Raw genomic sequence first — 20,855 nt, forward strand, 5'->3', positions numbered from 1 at the left:
GGGCTTTGGAGATGTGGAAATTCGTTTCTTTTTTTTCTCACATAAAATTGCACAAAATTGCATTAGTTTTTATTTATTTATTTATTTATTTGAGACACTTTTCCGGACAAGCAGTCCTCATCCAACACCAGAAGCAATGAAAACACAGAACCATCTCTAACCAAGTCCCAGTTATCCATCATCAGTTTATTCCCCCCTTGATCCCCCCTTCCAAAAACATTTATTAATAACATTTATTACCCTGATTTCATTGAAGCAAATAGTCAATGACAAAGGTCATTTCACTGATTTTCACATTTTCTGCATATCCAGTCATTGTAAAGAAAGTTATGTTCTTGTATTGAGACATTTGATATGATCAAATTATAGAGGAACCTACTTGGATATCTTGGAGTGGTGAACAGAACCAGAATTTGCACTGTCTACACGAAATTAATACCTGCATAACCTGCATAAATGGATGTTTCAGGAAATGTATTCGTAACCATTTAATGTGTCCTAGCTTGCAGAGGCACACATTACACCTCCACCTCCTCCTCCTCCTTTCATTTACCACCCCTCCAAGTTTCTCTAAATTGGAGCATTTCAGACCAAACCCATCCATAGGACTTGTTAATACTGCAGAAAATCTGAATCATCAGTGGAATTCCCCTTTAAACACTTCCACAGGATGAGGCCTGAATCCAGCGTAGACGGTTTCGCTGCCTCTGGCCAGTTTCCTCTTCAGTCTTACACCTTACAAGACACTGTGATATCCTGTCATCAGCTCTGTTGTCGTCCGCTCTTCCACTTTAGAGTCTAGTATTGTGAACATCCTATGTGTGACTCTTCTGTCTCTTCCAGAAGCGCTTTACCTCGCTGTGTCCATGAGGTGTAACCACCATAACCCTGTGAGGTGCATTCTGCCACACTAGCACGCCCAAACCCTGTGGAGAAACGGTGGGTCAGCTGCCAACATGTATAAAATAATAAAAGCACATACGACGCATAGAATGCACCACTTAACAAGCAAAAGGGTGGGAAGTAAAATTCAGGTACGCATGGGGAGAATCTGAAAGGCTAGAGAAGGTCATGGAGAGAAGAAGCCGGCTGCGGATGGCGATAAATCCACCGGGAGGAAGAAAGAAGGATAAATTTAGTCACCAACCTGAGCTCTATCCCGCAGAACCTCAAAATCAGCCTGCGACAGGAACTGGTTGTACAATACTCCTGAAACAAAGAGTGGAGGAAAGAGCAAGAATATGAGGAGAGCAAGGAGAATGGAGTAGCTTTCAACAGCCTCTGCATTACCATTAAAGCCACATCTGTGAAAATGCTTATTATCGTTCACCTACGCCTGAGTGCCATTGACATTCAGAGGTCACAGGATGTCATTCAGGAAGGAAAAAAAGGAAGTCTAGCACAGCCTTCAATCTACTTAGAAGCTTTTTATGAGTCAGACTTTGTTTCCAGGCTCATACAGGAGTCACCCCAAGCATTTATTCACTTTGAAATCAACCAAATGACTTCCTCACGCAGAGTATGGCATTTACCACTTTACATCAGGAATGACTGCGGCAAGTCATCCAATCAAAAACCCATCCATCATCAAGTCATTAAAGCTCTTCCACATGTCCAGTGATGACAAGTGTATGCAGAAAGGAGAACATATGACTATATACTGCTCGGCTGGTTTGCAGTATGGTATTTTCCTCCATTATTTCCCTTTCCTCTGGGACTGGGCTTTATGCGAAGGCTTTTTTCAGAGTTTGTAACAATGCAAATATATTTTTATTTCTCTAATAAAGGCAGCATTAATATTAATACAGCATTGATTGTGTGTGTGCGTCTGTGTAAATCAACCAACGTTTATTTATATTAAAAAAAGGCAATTTTGGTGTTCTGGAATAAAATCCTTTATTTATGCACAACAACTTCAAAACCAATTGAATTAAAATCTTGCGGAAGCCTCAATTAACACCAGCTTAGATCATATGAATTTTGGACAAAATGCTAAAATAAGCTACCATGTGACAGTATGTTTTTAGTATTTATTCCATTTATTGTAATATATTACTGTGCTGTATTGTGTAATTGCTACTGGCTGCTAAATTTCCTTCGGGATCAATAATGTCTGTCTGTCATCACAATTGTGATTTGCATGCAGGCGGTCTGCGATAATACACAATCTCCAGTGCTATATTGCTTAAATACTACCAAAGTTATTGTCAGATTCAATCAGTGATTTAAAATATGATTTTGAAATGCTAATGTTGAAATGGATCTTCAGTTTAAAAAATGTTTGTCTGTCTTCATTCATGGATGGGAGCTAGGGGCTAGATTCACAAAAGCTGTCCCAAAAAGACTTCTTTTTAGGATCTTGAGAGTCAGATGTTCATAAGAATGTTCATAAATGCAATTTAACAACAACAACAAAAGGAGTTCTAAAATATCCTCTAAAGTAAGCCTCTTATTATTATTTTAAGGTTTATTATTTTTATTTCTCATTTTCTTTCTGAAGACACTTGTCATCTTTTTCTTATTTTGGCCATTTGTAACAGACTTTATGCTGTATTTCACAGCTTATCATAAACAATATAAAATAACATTTTTAAATTTCCCAACATTAAAATCAGCGTTGGAGAGTGTTCAATCTTTTTCAGTTAAAAAAAAAAAAAAAAGACCTAGTAGTAAATTTTCCTAATGTAGACACCTACACTACTTTAAGAACACACTCCAGTTGAATCCTTGTAGATTAATCAATTTATTAATCAACTATGTAAACTGATTATTTTAAAGGCTTACCTATATAAATCTTACTTTACAAGACAAGCGTGAGGCCCAATGTAAAATTAAGAACATTTTTGATACACATCTGATATCAATTTATCTTCTTGAGCATTTAGTTAAGAAAAAGAGGCACATTTAAGAAGAATTATTTTTTAACAGACTTTTGAGAATCCTCTGATCTCGCATGACTGGAACTGTCCGGTGTCGTTGGGAAAAGGGCCACAGAGTGAACAGACTGGTCTATATAGGACTTTGTATCACTCTACTGACGTGTGGATGACAATTGAAGGCTCGGGGAAGCAGTTTTAGTGTGAAAAAGCTCAGCACTGTTGGAACATCTCTCAACCAATCAGATTGGGAGGTTGGAAAGAACTCTTGTATACATTTTTATATTTTGAGTGTATTTCATAAACCATGCAGTGTTAAATAAAGTGCTATATAATAACATTATAATAATCTATCCTCCTGCACTGTATATTTGTGAGGTTTTCCTTCTTATCAGGTAATTCTCAACTTTAATAACCAGGGCTGAGCAGTAGCTGATCACAGTTACATGCATTCAAAGTAAACCATGATTGAGTGATACTTGTGAAGACAGGAATCTACACTTGTTTCAATTTAATTACATTTTATGGCACTATAAAGTACATCAGCCATGTTTCTCAGAGTGTCCGAATCGAATCCGAATTCAAGCATGATTTTGAGGGCTCTCCCACATTAATTTCTAGTAAATAGCTTAGTTCAGTACATCAGCTGAACGTGGACCTAAATGCTTTCAGAGTTTCTAAGCAACAGACAGTGGAACGAAATGGAGGCAATGACATTTGCACATATTAGCAAGTGAAAGTTACAATGGCTGCTGTGAATTTCAGATATCCCCCCCCATGTCGTTCATTAATTGTGGGCTAATGATGCTAAGCATTCCTCGAGCGACACAACGCATGTACTTTAGCTTTAATTCAGAATTCGGTTTGGGTGTGTACAGAACCTATTACAGCGGCTTTAAACACAGCTCAGCCACTTGTGTTTGTGTATGCAACCGCCGCTGAGCCACGCTGATAATGAAGAAATGTCATCCGAATTCATTTGTTAATTCATACGTTCATTCATTTACCGCTACTTAGTAAACTAAAGAGTCCCTCCCTATACAGCGCAAAAACAAATAGGTGGGTAGGGATCCATTTCGGTCACAGCCCTTGTGTCTGCTTATTCTCACTGTTACTATGGTGACAGCATCTGTACAGCTTTGCAGTTGCTGATCCCTCTAATTGTTGGTTTATTGTTCTGCTTTCAGATTTTGTAGACTGCAGCATCCAGAGAATAACCGAGTCTCTCAGACTTTAGTTCTTCTGCTGTTAGATGCTGGATGTACGGAGACATTTCTCTGCAAGTTCTTAGCATATTTTGTTCTTCTATTCAAGTTGATTTTAAAAAAGTATACTTTTGTTGGGTTGGTGTGCGGGACAGAACACGGCTGATGCTGAAATTAGCACATTAGCATCACCGCTGTGCAAAAGCAGAGGTCAACATGGTCCAGCAACTACACATGGAGCTAATCTGAGAGCAAAATATTTACATTTATAATGCAGAGACATTAATCAGGGACAACAATCATTTGTTGTATTCTTTAAAGAACACTGTGTACTTGTCGCAGCGTCCAGCATGACCTCCCCTCCCAATTTGTAATTTGGAAAGTGAATTGAAAGTATAAACCTGTTTCTGACTTAATTTTGGGTTTCAAACTTTGTTTAAATAAAAGAGAGAGTAAGAGAGAAAGTGTTGCACTATTAATGAAACGGAGTGTTATAAAAATCTTCAGTATGGACCTTCAGTACTGGGTCAAATTTGAAGGAATCTCAGTAAGGAATATCATATGAAGTCTTGACCCACAACCAGCCCATGGTTTCAAGGCATGGTAGGGTTGGCATATCGCCACGGTCACACAAAAACCTTGGATCTCCAAAAATGGCCTATTCGTATAAGAAGGAAAAATAACCTTAACCTTCAATCGAAGACAATGTAAAATATTTTATCATTCATTTCAAGTCTTTTAGAGCATTTCTATTGGCCCAATTATCATGGAATTTTGACCAACTGGAGGTACAAGGTTTTAGCATGACATGTTCAAAATCCTTTACAACCTTTATGGTATAACTTGAATAATTTTCACCAAAGAGTGAAATTGTGACATAAATGTAAAGAACTGCCGCCTGATTCAAATTATTAAAAAAAAAAAAAAAAAAAAAAAAAAAAAGACAACACTGAAGATACAAGTGTTCGTATTACACACATTAACTTTGTAGCTCCAATGTCTACCTTTGCAAATGTCAGACCCCAGACATGGTGACTGACTAAGTTTGGGAAAAGGGGAAGAAAAAAAAAAATGGTTAGGTCCCATTTTTATCCCCAAACTATTTCTTTAAAACTGCTGATTTCAGTAGAAATCAAGGCAGCACTGGAGTACACGGTCATCAAGACATACATGATCTGTTTTCAGCTGTATCACTCTCACAAACCTGAATGAATGTTCCCTCGATTCTCAAGTCTCCATGGTAACGAACTGAAGGCAGACGGGGTATTTTAAATGCTAGGGATCCAGATCAGCATCCTGAGCCCAGCTTTATTTCTTCATGCTGGTTGGATTAGCGCTACAAAGGGGTGTTTTAACAGTTGCAGTTTAAAGCTTGAAACTTCTGAATTATAGGTGTAATTTAATAGGTTTGTATGTTTGGTCTTAGCCCAGCTGATGCCCAGGTAACACCATATTTTATAAGACAGATTAGGAACTTATTATGGAGTTGTTCTTTGTTTATTAAAACCTGATTCAGAAATTTTGAAACAAATGTATTCACTGTGGATTGAGGCTGATTCATTATGACCATTGTTAGCACATAACCGGAGGACTGTTATGTGAAAAACAATCATAATTGCTAATTGGGTGTAATAATGAACCATAAACAGTGTTACCACCAAGTTAGCAAAATATTGAGCATTCTGCATTACCTATATTTTCAGGTTATTGGTAATTGTAATTGGCAACATATTCATTCATATGGGTTCTATGTAGTGGCAGGTTAATTATTACTATTATTATTATTATTACAGGAGTTAATAACAGTTTAATAATCATTAATACATCAGGAAGGTCCCATATTCTAAAACAAGTTTATATTATTGTTATTATTATTATTATTATTATTCTGGAGTAATATTACTTATATATGCATGTATGCATGCATCATGACCCTAGAGCATATGCATGTAAACTGTGCAGATGGGTATGGTAGTGCGAATGGTAACATACACATTAACATACACTGATCAGCCATAACATTACCACCTGTCTAATACTGAGTAGGTTCCCTTGTGCTGCCACAAAAGATCTGACCATTCAAGGCACTGACTTCACAGGACCTCTGAAGGCAGGCGATATCTGGCACTAAGACGTGAGCAGTTCTGCAAGTTGTGAGGTGGAGCCTCCATGGATCACATCAATTAGCCTTAGGTGCCCATGACCCTGTCTCTCGTCCACTGGTCGTCCTTTCTTGGGAGATACTGACAACTGCATAGCAGAAATCCCCCACAAGACCTGCCTGATGTTTTGGGCATGTTCTGACCACCGTCTGTCGTCTAGCCATCACAATTTTGCCTTTGCCATAGGTGCTCACATCCTTACGCTGGCCAATTTGTCCTGCTTTTAACACCTCACCTTCAATAACCGACTGTTAACTTGCTGCCTAATATAGCCACCCCTTAACAGACGCCCCTGTAAATGATGTTTTGCACCTCACACTTCAGTGGTGCTAATGTTATGGCTGATTGGTGTATAACCAAAGTACATATTCAAAGGACATTTTTTTCCCCCTGCATAAAAAAATATACAGGAACCCGCAACCAATTAATAACATTTAACTTATTATTTATTTATAGCATATATCACTATTCCCAGGCTGCTGGGCGATCTTGCAGTTTGAGATAATCATGCAATCGGAGTTGTCAGCTAGCCCGCTTGGCACGTGCAAAGTAGATTTCACACATGATTTGGCAACAAATCTGAAAGAAACACTCTTACCTTCTGTAAACTGAAGCCGATCTCTTTCAAGCTCCCACAGTCTGATCTGGTCCGTGATAGTCGGGGGAAGCACTGGAGTCTGACAAAGAGAGCAAATCAAAGAGATGTATTATACGTACAAAGGGAGGAACAAAAAAAAGTGTCTGGGCTTTCTTTCTTTGAGCAGATAAGATAAAAGTTGTAAATGAAGAGATTGTGTAGCTACCTGTTTGAGCATAACAGGATGTGCCCTCGTCCTCAGGAAGTGGATTATCTACAGATCACAGGGAATAAAAGCAGCCCAAAAGAACATATGAACACAGTCTTATAATGTCTTTCCTGTGACGTTATAATCTTACTTCACACATTATTAGTAAGCTTGGATGATAATGAGTCATTCCACGTCAGTTCAGTTAAGGTTGTTGCTGCATGTCTTAAATTTTCTTCATTCATTTTTATGTGATGCATGAGGCCTAAAACCAAAGTCCTTTCAAAATAAAGTTGCTACAAAGAATCATTCGAGCGATCCTGTAGAAGAACTACTTTTGGTTTCATAAAGAACTATTTTTGTAAAGAGAGTGTGAAGAATCTTTAAATTGGTGAAGAACCTTTACATTGACTTCTTTAAAGTTTGTGGACACCTGCTTCCCAAGAGCAACCTCTGAAATCGAGAGTAATAATAGGAAGTTTTCTTTCCCTTTGCTGCAGCAACAGCCAGCCTCTATTCTTCTGCAAAGGCCTTACAATAGATTTCGGGACAATGCTGTAAGGATTTGATGGCATTTGGCCAGGAGAGAATTAGCAAGGTCAGGTAGATAAAATGGATGATAAGTTATGCTTCTCAGTGGCAATTAAATAAGCTGTGGATGCGCAACTAAATGTCTGCGTCAGTAATGCGTGCACCACAAAGCAGCTGAGCTTATTCATTAAAAGGAGTTTTTACATTCCAATTCCAATGTATGAATATTCTTAAATTATTTAAAGTTTCTCTTTAAAAGGGTGCAATTACATTATTATGCTCTTACACGTTTCAGTGGCATAAATTGTTTTAAAATGACAGCAATATCATGTTTTACAATTATTTCTCGGATAATATATCTAATAAAGAGTTATCGTGGCAATCTGTATGCATCAATTCAGGTAGATTAGATCAGTCAAATGGTTTAAATCTTCATGAAGAGAACATGAAATGATTTTGTACATAAATTTTTGGTTATATAAGGCTCATATAAGGTTAAATAAGGTTGCTTTTTATTTGTCAGACAATTTTCTATTTACACATTATTCTAGATTAAACGTTTTAACAGTACCACATAAGCACATAAAATGAGCCAAAACTATAGCCTAATAATCATGTCTTATTGTCATCTTGAAATGTACTGGGCATAAAAACCAAGTTTTGATTCAATGTCACTTAAATATTGTACAAACTATGGCTTTTAGCATCTGCATCTATTAAAATACTATAAGCACTTCATATCACTTTTGTACCTTTTCTCCCCATGTTGAGGACCCCATAACAACAGAATTAGCCTCATGTGGTGACCTTTGAACATTCAGAAAGGAAGAAAGCTTTATCTCAGTTAATTTTTATGTGACAAATTATTTCTGGATTCCCAGATAGTGCATTTAAATGAGAAAATATTCAAGTTTCAGGAGAGCAATTTATTATTATTATTATTTATCAGGAGAGGATTTATTACACATTGCACAATTTGCACACTACCGGCAATTATTTATTATTCTCTGTCTGTACTGTGTTGTGTTGTCTGTCCGCACTTGTTTGTTTGTGTTGCACTTGTGTCTTGTATGCACTGTCTATGTTGCACCATGGTCCTGGAGGAACGTTGTTTTGTTTCACTGTGTACTCTGTATGTAGTTGAAATGACAATAAAACCACTTGACTTGACTTGAGCAAGGTCCATGAGGTGCTGATCTAAAAACAAAATTAACAAGATCTGAAACATGCCACAAGTACACTATCTGAACTGACACTGAATGACTCTTGATTTTTCCAGATGGTACATATAATTGCCAAATAATTACCAACTGGACTTCCTTGTAATATAATTAAATCATATAGAATCATTATAATCAACTGTATTCTGCACAGATGGCAGTAACACTGGCATTCTTCTTCTGGATAAGTTTGTCCATTTTTTGTCAAACAGCAGATATAAATACTGAAGTGTTTGTTTCATTTGAAAGCATCCTTAACCAGACTGAAAATCTATGTTTATAATAGATGCACAAATGAAATCAAAAGGGCAAATAATACTATTTACACATATCCCTTTAGAACATTAGCACCACTGGTGAGAGGTGTAGCAAAAAACATTATCTGCATCTACAGTGGCATCTGTCATATTAGGCAGCAAGTGAACAACAGTCAGTTCTTGAAGGTGAAGTAGGAAAAGGAGCATTTGTTGGAATCTGAGCCACTTTTAAAGAACCAAACTGTGGTCCAAGAAAGGACAACCGGCCATGGCCACCTAAGGCTCACTAATGTGACCAATGGAGGCCCCACCTACCTCAACTTATAGTCATTAAAGGAACTGCTGCGAACATCTTTGAGACAGATACCAAAGGACCTCTTCAGAAGTCTTGTAGAGTTCATGTCTCAAATGGTCAGAGCTGTTGCAGCAGCACAACCTACTCAATATTAGGCAGAGGGTGCTAATGTTTTAGCTGATCAGTGTATATATGGCCAACAGAACATACTGAAAATGTGGCAGTGTGGTTGTCAGTGTTAGTTGAGGTAAAAAAAATCATGGCCACATTTACAATTTAACAAACCATTGAAAAGAGAAAAGTTTTACACCCATCAAAAATACTGTACCCACCACTAAACATTGTTTTTATTACCATGCATGAGCAGGCAGGGCAAAATAACATTAGCCAGTAATATCATATTTCACCTCCCCTTCTACCATCCCCACCTACAGTGAAATGCTTAGTGACACTCCCTGATTCCATGCCACAGTAAGGAAGTAAAATACATCAACTTTATTATGCATCGAATTGTCCTTATTGGAATACTATGTGGGGGGGGATTCAACCCAGATCAGATGTGTAGTTGACACTAACTGTGGTATCTTTAAATCAACAGCATAATTACAGTAAGTCATCTCTCAGGCTCCAAAGCACTCTTGTGAGAATGGTGGAAAATGTAAAAGTCACAGTAGGAAAGGAAAGACAACAGCTACTCCGAGGTGTATGTAATTTATGTGTATACTTGAGTTTAGTCTCATACCTGTTGTGCAGTGATGCCATTAGCGATAGCCTGCTGCACGGACTCCCTGGTGACTTGGGCCACGACCACATTAGGGAAGCGGTAGAGCATCTCGCTGAACAGAGCAACCAGAGCTATCTGCAGCTCAGAGTCTAAGGCAGACAGACAGACAGACAGACAGACAGAGAATAAGCACTTTGTATTCCATTCATACAAGTAAACAGCTGCCAGTTTCCAGTTCTTACATTTACTTAACAGGCTTGTCGCATCTAAAATGTGCCATAGAATGCATGCAGTGAAGATTTGCACAAACATACCCATATATCCACATAGTCTAGTCTACTACCTAGAAAACCTCATGGAAAAAGAAACGCTTTCACATCTTCAGTTTCATTCACCCATATCATCACTGCAGCTGGATTTACTCTACTACTAAATAAATAAATAAATAAATAATATCAAAATGGAAAAAAACTTTTTCCATTTTTGCAATGGAAAAAGTAGAACGGTCAAGTAAACTATATAGAGATGGGCTTATTGGGAAATAAGTATCAGTTAATGAAGAAAGAGTTCTAATTACCTTATTTCAAAAGGTTAGTCCCTCTGAACAATTTCTGATTGTATGCATAACAGTGCCTAAAGTTTTATTATTACTGAATGTACAGTACGGATCGGAGGCTCGTCCCAACAGATATCTTTTCCATGGAGTTTTATACATTCCATGACTTCCAATGACTTCCCAATCTAATTCTACATCTCTACGAGGAAGATCTACTTCCCATTCTGTCCTATTATGTCTCTCTGTTTTTAAATGCAAGTGAGCATGAGTATATGAAGACATAGGACCCTGTCTGGACACTGGCCCAGAGAAAGCCGCGATCACAAAGCCTGGTTCACATAGCAGACTAGAGTATACATGTACATACTAGTCTCAGGAAACAAACACCATAACGTCCTGAAGTGGTTGTTGTGTTTAAATGCATCACAGCTTTAGTTGGGGAAAGGCTTTTTCTACTAGGCTGGGGGATTTAAATTTTAGGGGCTAAGTAAAATGAGACAGTAAAGTAAAAGCTTGAGGGTTGTAGAATTGGCCTGTTTTACAGCTGTGTTATGGTTATGCTAAATTTTCTGTTGAAGTATTTGATGTTCATGGTCACTTCCATGTACCAAATTCTCATTATTTAATAATGCCAAGGAAAATACAGTTTTCCATTCTTGGGCACCTTAAAGGCACCGACCCTGAAAGAAATTTTCTTAAGCTGAATGACTGCTGGCAGTACATGGGTGAAATACAGCATTTTATTTTATTTGTGTTCAACACAGTCACATAGTGTGACTATTTAAGAGTCACACTACTTAAATGTGATCGAACAGAGCAGCCCTATGTTGTCACCTTCATTTTTAATTGATAAAATGATATGATGTTTAATGAAATAATTATGTTTAACTGTGATTTAACTACATTTGCATTTATATTTATATATTTTTTTTTAATTTTTTTTATTTTTTATTAACAGATCTACACTAACAACCCAGGTGAGAAATGAGCTGAGGAAGATCAAGCCTAAGAAAGCTACAGGTCCTGATGGAATCAGTGCCAGGCTCCTCAAGTCCTGCGCTGATCAGCTGTGCAGGGTAGTTGAGCATTTGTTCAACATGAGCCTGAAACTGGGAAGAGTACCACAGCTGTGGAAAACATCTTGTGTGGTACCTGTGCCCAAAACACAGCACCCAAAGGACCTAAACAGCTACAGGCCGGTGGCACTGACTTCCCATCTGATGAAGTCACTGGAGAGGCTGGTCCTCAACCACATCCGCCCTCTGGTGAGCCCATCCATGGACCCTCTTCAGTTCGCCTACCAGCCTGGTGTCGGGGTGGATGATGCTGTCATCTGTCTTCTACACAGAGCTCTTTCTCACCTGGAGAAGCCCGGCAGCACTGTGAGGATCACCTTCTTCGATATCTCCAGTGCTTTTAACACCATACAGCCAGGCCTCCTAAAGGACAAGTTGGGACATTGTGGAGTGGACAGTCACCTGTCAAACTGGATACTGGACTACCTCACCAACCGACCACAGTATGTGAGGGCACGGGACTGTGTCTCTGACTTGGTGGTCAGCAGCACAGGAGCCCCTCAAGGAACGGTCTTGGCACCGTTCCTCTTCACCCTGTACACTGCTGACTTCATGTACAGCTCACCGACCTGTCACCTCCAGAAGTTCTCTGATGACTCAGCGATCGTCGGCCTCATATCCAATGAGGAGGACAGCGAGTACAGAGAACTTATTCAGGACTTTGTGGACTGGTGTCTGCAGAACCATCTGCAGATAAACGCTGGAAAAACCAAAGAACTGGTAGTGGATTTCCGCAGGTGCAGACACCCCCCTCCATCAGTGAACATCCGGGGTATGAACATCGAGAGTGTGGACTCTTATAAATACCTGGGTGTTCATCTGAACAACAAACTGGACTGGTCAGTCAACACTGCAGCTCTCTATAAGAAAGGCCAGAGCAGACTCTACCTGCTGAGGAGATTGAGGTCCTTTGGAGTGCAGGGAGCGCTCCTGAGGACGTTCTTCGACACAGTGGTGGCATCTGCCATCTTTTATGGAGTGGTCTGCTGGGGCAGTAGCATCTCGACGGCAGATAAGAAGAGACTGGACAAACTCATAAAGAGGGCCGGCCCTGTCCTGGGGTGCTTCTTAGACCCAGTGCAGGTGGTGGGAGACAGGAGGATGACAACCAAGCTGGCATCCATGCTGGAGAACAGCTCCCACCCCATGCATGAGACTCTGGCAGCACTGGGCAGCTCCTTTAGCGACAGACTGCTTCACCCCAAGTGTGTGAAGGAGCGGTATCGCAGGTCCTTCCTTCCTGCTGCCGTCAGACTACACAACCAACACTGCTCCCAGCGGACCACATACACACACACTTAACTACACACACATGTTCATGTTCAGGGAATACTATGTGCAATATCCCACCCCCATGTGCAATTAAGAATCTTTTGCTGTAGATAATATTGTTTATTGCTTTTTTAATTCTTATTTATATTGTGTATATAGTGTAAATTATTTATCCAAATTTTTGTAACTGAGTGTCCTGCTATCCCTTTCTGCTGCTACACTGTGAATTTCCCCACTGCGGGACTAATAAAAGGACTATCTCTCTTATCTTAAAAGGTGATCTCAGGTGCACTTAAAGGAACTGTATATGATTTCAAGCAAAGGCATTTTTTGTACAATTCGGTGAGCTTTCCCCTCACACTTCACTAGCACTTTGGTCTGTTTGCAGACTGGAAAAAGAGTATAGCATTTGAAGATCCGTAGGCGAGGGCAAGACACATGTAAACATTGGGGGTGAGGTGTTTGGATGGTTGAAAGACATGAATAGAGATTAGGCTGTTGCTCTATTCCTGATCAAGGTGGCTAACTGAGTAACTTTGCTGTTTCACAGAAATAGGTTAGTATTGTTTTGCAACAGTTTGCTAACAATAACCTAGATTTTTTATTTAATTATTTTACAGAAATAATAGAAATGTGCGTGAATTTGGTGGAGCTTCTGAAGGAGCACTTCTTCTGTTTGTTTTGCTGTTGAGTTTAAGTATCAACAGTCATTCTCCAGAATCATATACAGTGCCTTTAATTCAAATGTGTACATTACAGTTTCAATTACAATTACAATTATCACAGTCAGTGATATTGTAATTGAACGATAATGTTATAATGAATAGACTTATAATGAACAGAAATGTTTAAAATAAATACTGCTGCAGTAATTTCAACTTACATTGCATAAACTTACTATTTGGAAAGACTTTATTTTAACAGTGACAGTATATTACATAAACAAAACAATATACTGCATTTAAATATTTGCTATGTTCATGGAATATACTTCCATTACTTCTCAAACATCACATAGCTAAAAGGAGTATAGAATATTCTATATTCTGTATAGAAGACTGGGGAGGGGGGTTTTAGTTATTAACAGAATGTCCTGACTTTTTCACATGAAATCACAGCATTTGAAACACATAAATCATTCCATACGTACTTGTATAAGCATATACACGGTAGTTGGTTTCAACCACAATGAAGCCAGACTCTCCTGTTCCAGACATGGCGCTCATAGCCGTGGAGGAGGAGGATGAAGGGTTGGCAGTGACACCTGCAGCTAGAGTTATAGCCAGCCTTGTAGGGTAATATCTCCTAGACTTTCTCTGGAAAAAGCAGAAGAACGTGCACGATAAAAAACAAAAGCAGGATCGTTAACTTTTATAGAGCTGCTATTATATGAGCGCTCCCCAGATTCCTGCTGCAAGATTCTTCACGATGACTAACCTTTCTCTGGAATACCAAGCCAAACTCTCGCAAGTGCTGGAGAAATGTTTGCAAAGACTCGCTCATGCCCTCGACAGAATAGTCCTGTGAGACGGCAAAGAAAATCAGCAGAAATCAACAACTACAGAAATGCTTCTTTTATGGGATAAAGGATGCTAGCCGCAAGCACAATGCAGAATTTACTTGTCTTATCAGGACATAAAGTAATGGCTCTTGCTACAGGGTTGATTTATTTGGTCCACAGTCAGTAACTGGTTTTATCCAAGCCTGAAAAAAAGATAGAAATGAAAGATTGTTCTCTACTAACCCTGCCAAGAGTAGAGAAACTCAGCTGGAACAAGAAGGAAAGAATCTCAACGAGGTCCATCCCTCTAGACTGGAACAGCGAAGACAGTAGTGGGTGAGAAACAGACTTTTAAAGAGGTTTAATTCTACATTTGCATAGTGTTTTTTTATTTAATTTTTGAAGGAAGAGGTTTATATACTACAGACAGCAGTAACCGAACATAACCAATCATCATTACCCCCCTTTATCCCTTAATACTAAAAAGGTCTGAGCTGTCGGACAGCATCTTAGCACCCAGATTATTCTCTACTGGCTGAGCATCACACTGAGCACTCTCTCACCCAGGAAAGATGGTGTCGACACTAAACACTGCTTTTGGGAAATCGGGCCATGGCTGTCTTTTGCTACTGGGTCTTGACTGATATACACTAAGCATCGGGACACCTGCTCATTCACTGATTCTTCGTCTGAATGGCCATACGTAAACATGTTAATTGTTGAGACACCACATATGGTGTGGACTTCTGAAGTCATGTCTAACTGTGTTACCAGTATCTTTTAGGGAAATCTGACACGTAATCCAAAACATACCTAAAATGCTTGTGTGGTCATGCCAGCCCAGAAGGGGAAGCAAACACTTTGCAAAGTCTGATGTTAAATTGATTAAAAAAGCAAGTGAAAGAGCTAAAGTAGATCTAAATACAACGCAAAGCTAAAGCACATCAGCACAACAAATACAAAACTCCATAACTCACACACAGACTGATTTGTACCACAAAAAAGCTAAAGGTCAGAAAAACAAAACACTGTTGCTGCTGCACAGCTGTCCCTGAATCACCCACACACTCCTGATCAGGTAGAGACATGGTGTTATCATAGCTTTTTTAGCATTTTTTTTCCAAATGTGAGTGGAGGACTAATGAAAAGCAAAGAGTAAAGAAATCTCAGTTATTGGGCACCTGTGTTTTAGTCGTCTACAAGAAAACTGTAAATGGAATTCACAAAGCATCTTCACCTTGTTTTCAGTCACCTAAAGATTTCTCTAGTACAGAAATTGATGGAGTTTTCAAAAATCTCTGCTATTGCACACAATGGTAAACAAAGGGGTTCAAAATCACGTTACAAGGCCAGTGCGAGTGAATCAATGTTAGCTTGAAATGATCAACTTCTTAATTTTGTACTTTAGAGGTTCCACTGGCTTTAAGGATAAAAGATTTACACAGTACAAATGTTTGTAACTGTAATTCCCCCACAGGTGAATCCCTTTAAAACACTCAAAGACGACAAACAGCAACTTTTACAAGCATTCAGAAGAATTTCACAGTATGACAGAGCCAGTAAGAGACAATAATCTCTTTGTAGTGGACACACCTGAACTGTGTTGAGGTACTGTAGAGTGATGTACCACAGCTGAGAGGCCGTGTCCAGCAGGAGGAATTGAAACCCAGCTGATGTGATGCATGGCGCTTCACCAGCCTCACTTTAAGTACAGAAAGAGGGGAGATCAGTACAGCACATCTTGATCTTTCTGGCTTGACACAGTTCAGTAGAAACATGTGAAGCGTAGCAGACTGCACTACCTCTTCATGAGGCCAGCCTGAATGAGGAGCTGGGCCAGGTCTTGGCTGACCGCTGCGCTGGGGGAACCAACCATGAAGTGCAGGATCACCTCCCAGCGCTCCATGGCGTAACGGTCCAGGCTCTCTACGTCCCGTGCATGCCGATCAGGTCCCAGGCTACTGCCCTCATCTGCCCACGCCTTACCGCTGCCGGACAAGGAGGGATGGAGGAGAGAGAGAAAGAAGTAAACAAAAGAATTAGTTAAGAACACAAGAGAATTTTTATAAACTGTGATGATATGTGACGCTCACCCGCCGAGCACTGCTATCCTCAGGTTCTCTTTAAACACAGGATTCAGAACGATACCCTGGAGGCCCCCCTGTAGCTGCTGGTTATGCCACAGTCTGAGCCCAGTCAATACTGACACACACTGGTCATGATCCCTGCAGAAGAGCCGCAGGATGAATTTTGTACAAACGGTGGACAAAATCGTGAACAAAAATGAAAAGTTTTGCTTGATTACATAAAGCATGCACAGGGACTCACTTCTGGCTGTCCTTTTTGACCCACAAAGCCACTGCAGCCTGCGGTAATGCGTGATCCAAGAACAGCATGCGCATCACATAATTCTTGGCCAGGGGTGGGAGCTCCCTGTAAAGAAACGAGAGAATATTTTTAATAAAGCGCAGAATAGGTAGGTCATATAATAGTGCAAGGACAATAGACAATAGACAGTTGATTAAGGTCCAAACTAAGTAACTATACTATAATACTGTAAAACTTACTATACTAATTTATTACACTAACAGTAAAATGGAATAAATATGCAGAGCAGTGATGTGCTTTGTGTGTAAATGAAGAGAAAAACAGGGAGTGCAGGAGTGTATACTGAGGTCGACCAGTCTGGTGATCAATCTCATGCGTAAACAGAGTGCACAGTGTAGGAATACATATAGCAGCTGGTGCTCAGGTAGAGAGAAGAGTACACAGCTTATGAACAAAGAGGAGTACAGTTAAAGCAAATAAATAAAAACAAAGGGGAAATTGCTGAGCTTATTTATTAAAATCCCATTTCAGGTTAGACAGCAATAATATATATATATATATATATATATATATATATATATATATATATATATAAAGAATGGATAATAAGAATGGATAAAGAATGAATAATAAACTATATATATATATATATATATATATATATATATATAGTTTATTATTCATTCTTTATCCAGTCTAGACATCCACTAATGGTCACTGCAACAAACCTGAGATTCCTGGCTATATCTACACACGTTAAGGGAAACATCTATATACACATGTTAAGGGAAAACTAACATTAGGCAATAAAGCACATCGTTAAACACAAGCAGTGCTGCTAGAGATTTTGTAAAGGAATTATCTTTATATAAAAAATTTAAATAAAAAAAAGCACCAAAAATAATTATAGTTTTTACATTTACGCAAGCAAATGATTATTTCAAGCAAGCGTAACTGGTGATCGATCCAGCCATGAGCTGGAAGACTTCTGGCCAACTGCTGCTTCAAATCAGTGATGTTTGTGGGGTTCTTTCCTTGAAAGGTCCTTAATAACTTAATAACTAAACTTTCACTTTTCTATAAGGATAAGGCTGGACTTTGATTTGGTCAATTTGAATTTCCTGTTTAACTCTTTCTTGGTAGATTTACTACTGTGTTTAAGGTTGCCGTCACATTTTGCGTAACTCATGTATGGTTATGCTTCAGTTGACAGAAAGATTTCCCGACATTCAATGACGAGCAGTTCTGGCAGCCCCACACCATGACACTGCCACCCCCATGCTTAACAGCGGGGATGAGATTCTAATTGGTTTGGTTTTCATTTGGTTAAGTCTATCCACAGAACATTTTTCTAATAAGCTTTTGTCTTTTTATTCATGTGGACATGAGCAGACTTCAAACAGGCAGCAGTAACCCTAACCCTAACCCTAACCCGTACACTGTGCTTGTTCATTTGCCTGATGGTGAATTCATGAACACTGACATTACTTAATGCTGGAGCGGCTGATGGTTCCTAACATATTACCCTAGGCGTTTTTCCGACTTGCCACACCTTGCAGAGATTTTAGCTAGGCAGGAGAGTAAAGCGCTGCAGAATTGTGTTTGTCATCTGTCTCACAGCGGACGGGTGGAGGCCAAACTTGTCAGTAACAGTATTATAACCTTTTCCAGCCTGGTGAGCTTCTTCAGTAATCTCCTTTTTTAGTATAAAGTATAAAGCTTTGTGATGAAGACACACATACTCACATACTTACTGACAAAGACATTTAATATTGCATAGGTGTGCTGAATTGGGTTCTCTTCATTCGTTCTTTTTAGAACCACAACAACTAAAGTATTATTTAAGCGTGTATATAATATCAGAGCTCTTGAAGACATCCTTTTTTTTGAAGAACAGATGTAACCTCTGTGTATCTTGTGTATCTAGGTACACAGAGACACATTCTGGAAGCATCATCTTAGCTCCATGACATATTTAGACTCAGGCCTAGGAATCAGAGCAGACAGTTGACAGTAGATCAATTCTGGGAGTCCCTCTGGACAAGACTGTCTGCCAAATGACTGCTAAATGGACTGGCATACAAATGCACCTTCATGTTAAATGGCGAATGGCGAAATCTAACATTAATGCATAAGGTGCAGCTACAATTAGGGTGTTCATCACCACTGTTTCAGGTCATAAGCAGTACTAGCAGTCATTTAGGACACATTTAACATTTCTAGAGCTAATTACTGCCTTGTTTTCATGTCCTTCACCATAATAGAGCACTGTCCGTGTTACCTGCACTCCTCATCTTTAGAGACCTGTAGATCAGTAGCAGAAATAATAAAGGAAAATTGCTGGTTTATAATTCAGTGCTTTTAGGGACATCTCCCATATGACAGCACTTGCTTTGGCTATGAAAATATACATGATCAATGTACTAATGTTAAAGTCTCACCTGTAAACAGCCAGGCATGTTGCTGGATGGTTGTAGAGTCTGTCGAGGATGTCGGGGCTCAGTTCCCTCAGGTACTCATGAAGGTTTTTGCACTGTAGTTGCACTCGGAGCTTCATCTTTAGAAACAGTCCACAGAGATCCACTGCAAACGGTGTACATAAAACAAAGCTCGAATACACAGCACCTTTATGTAGCTAGCTAGCTACTTATCATTCAGTCCAACACAGACAGCAGTGTTTCACAACTGCCCTGCAGAGTTGCTTAGCTAGATACCTCGTCTCAGTTTAACTCACAAACAAATGGGGCTTGTAATGATGAGGAGAATTATCTAGATTTTACTAAATAGCTAAAGACGACTGCCTTAATGGAGAGTTCTGAACTTCTCATCATAAAACAAAGATCCCTAACAGTCATATAAACAAGACTCCTGAACTCCCGCAGGCTGCAAGACCACCGAAATAAACTTTCCATGATCTGCTAGGTGATTCACTGCGCCCTCAAAAAGCGTGTCATATATCACATATATATCATATATATCATAAGTCTCACCTTATGGAAAGACGATAACAGATGAGGTAAACGGCCCCCAGATGAACATTAGCTAGCTAGCATGCTGCTATTGTGCTGCTGTACAGAAAGCCATGTTGGAGTGATCACGTGGTACACAGAACCCGGACTGCTGTGATTGGCTGAGGCACAGCTGAACTGGACCTGGCCACGACAGTAATAACCATAATTTCTAATCTCTTCATTTTTTATAATCGTTGAAATTATATTAAAAAAAGTATTAAAACGACTACATGTATTTAGTTTGCATTTTGTTGACCCCTACATTTCATTTATGCATAATACACTATATGTCCAAATGTTTATGGACACCCCTATCTAATGAATGCATTCAGCTATTTTACGTTGCACCCATTGCTGACACAGTTTGTCTAGTCACTGTAAACAAATACTGCCAATAGAATAGGACTCTCTGGAGCAGATTAACATGAACCTATTGGTGTGAGGTAGAGGGGTGTAAGCAACCAAGCTGTGGAGCAGTGGAACGGTGTTCTCTGGAATGATGGTTGGTGCTCCATCCAATACTTTTGGGATGAGTTGAGGACTTGGGGATGAGGTGGGGTGATGATCTTCCAGCCTTATGAGCTCACTAACGCTCCTGTCGCTGAATGCAGTCATTCTAAATCCATTACAAGTAAGCAGACTGTTACTGTGGTTACTGTGCCTTCCGGATGTGACTGATGTGTAACGGAGTTGTGTTCTTTTTGACTGACTGATCTCTACTGCCCTTGGTTAAAAAGCAGTCAAGGCTGAAACTCTTATATCTTTAACATAAACAGGAGAGAGTGAATTGCTGTAGCCAGAAAAACACAATAATAAGAAAAATAAGGGGTGCAAAACAGACTGTTTCTGGCCTGGGGAGGGGAAAGTACATTTTGACTCCTTTACATACTATATTTACATACATCACAACATTTTCTTTCTATAAGACAGGGCAAATGCAGCTTTTCATGATGCAGCTCTTTAAAGTACAAAATGTCCATCAAAGCCCCCCCCCCCATAGGTCATGTTTAAATCAGCCTCAATGAACACTCTGGGTTCTGTACTTTGCTGCTTTCC

At 39.3% G+C, this 20,855-nt stretch overlaps 1 protein-coding gene across 2 annotated transcripts; it reads right to left on the bottom strand.

Moving 5' to 3' along the window:
- Nucleotides 1–62: 62 nt before the first annotated feature.
- Nucleotides 63–19,957, bottom strand: gtf2h4 (general transcription factor IIH, polypeptide 4). 2 transcript variants are annotated; one of them, XM_072675874.1, is made up of 14 exons: nt 19,779–19,957; nt 19,230–19,345; nt 16,789–16,893; nt 16,554–16,685; nt 16,263–16,448; nt 16,054–16,162; nt 14,704–14,772; nt 14,397–14,480; nt 14,110–14,275; nt 10,074–10,204; nt 7,047–7,094; nt 6,842–6,920; nt 1,148–1,209; nt 63–926 (listed from the first exon to the last, which is right to left on the bottom strand). In XM_072675874.1, exons 2-14 carry the CDS (start codon nt 19,343–19,345, stop codon nt 816–818), a joined length of 1,398 nt encoding a protein of 465 aa, XP_072531975.1. In that variant the 5' UTR covers nt 19,779–19,957; the 3' UTR covers nt 63–815. The 2 variants fall into 2 exon arrangements, with proteins under 2 accessions (XP_072531975.1, XP_072531977.1); XM_072675876.1 differs by having other exon boundaries at nt 19,230–19,371.
- Between the last annotated feature and the right edge of the window lie 898 nt (nt 19,958–20,855).

This window comes from Salminus brasiliensis, chromosome 3, assembly GCF_030463535.1.
Source record: "Salminus brasiliensis chromosome 3, fSalBra1.hap2, whole genome shotgun sequence".
NCBI lineage: Eukaryota > Metazoa > Chordata > Actinopteri > Characiformes > Bryconidae > Salminus > Salminus brasiliensis.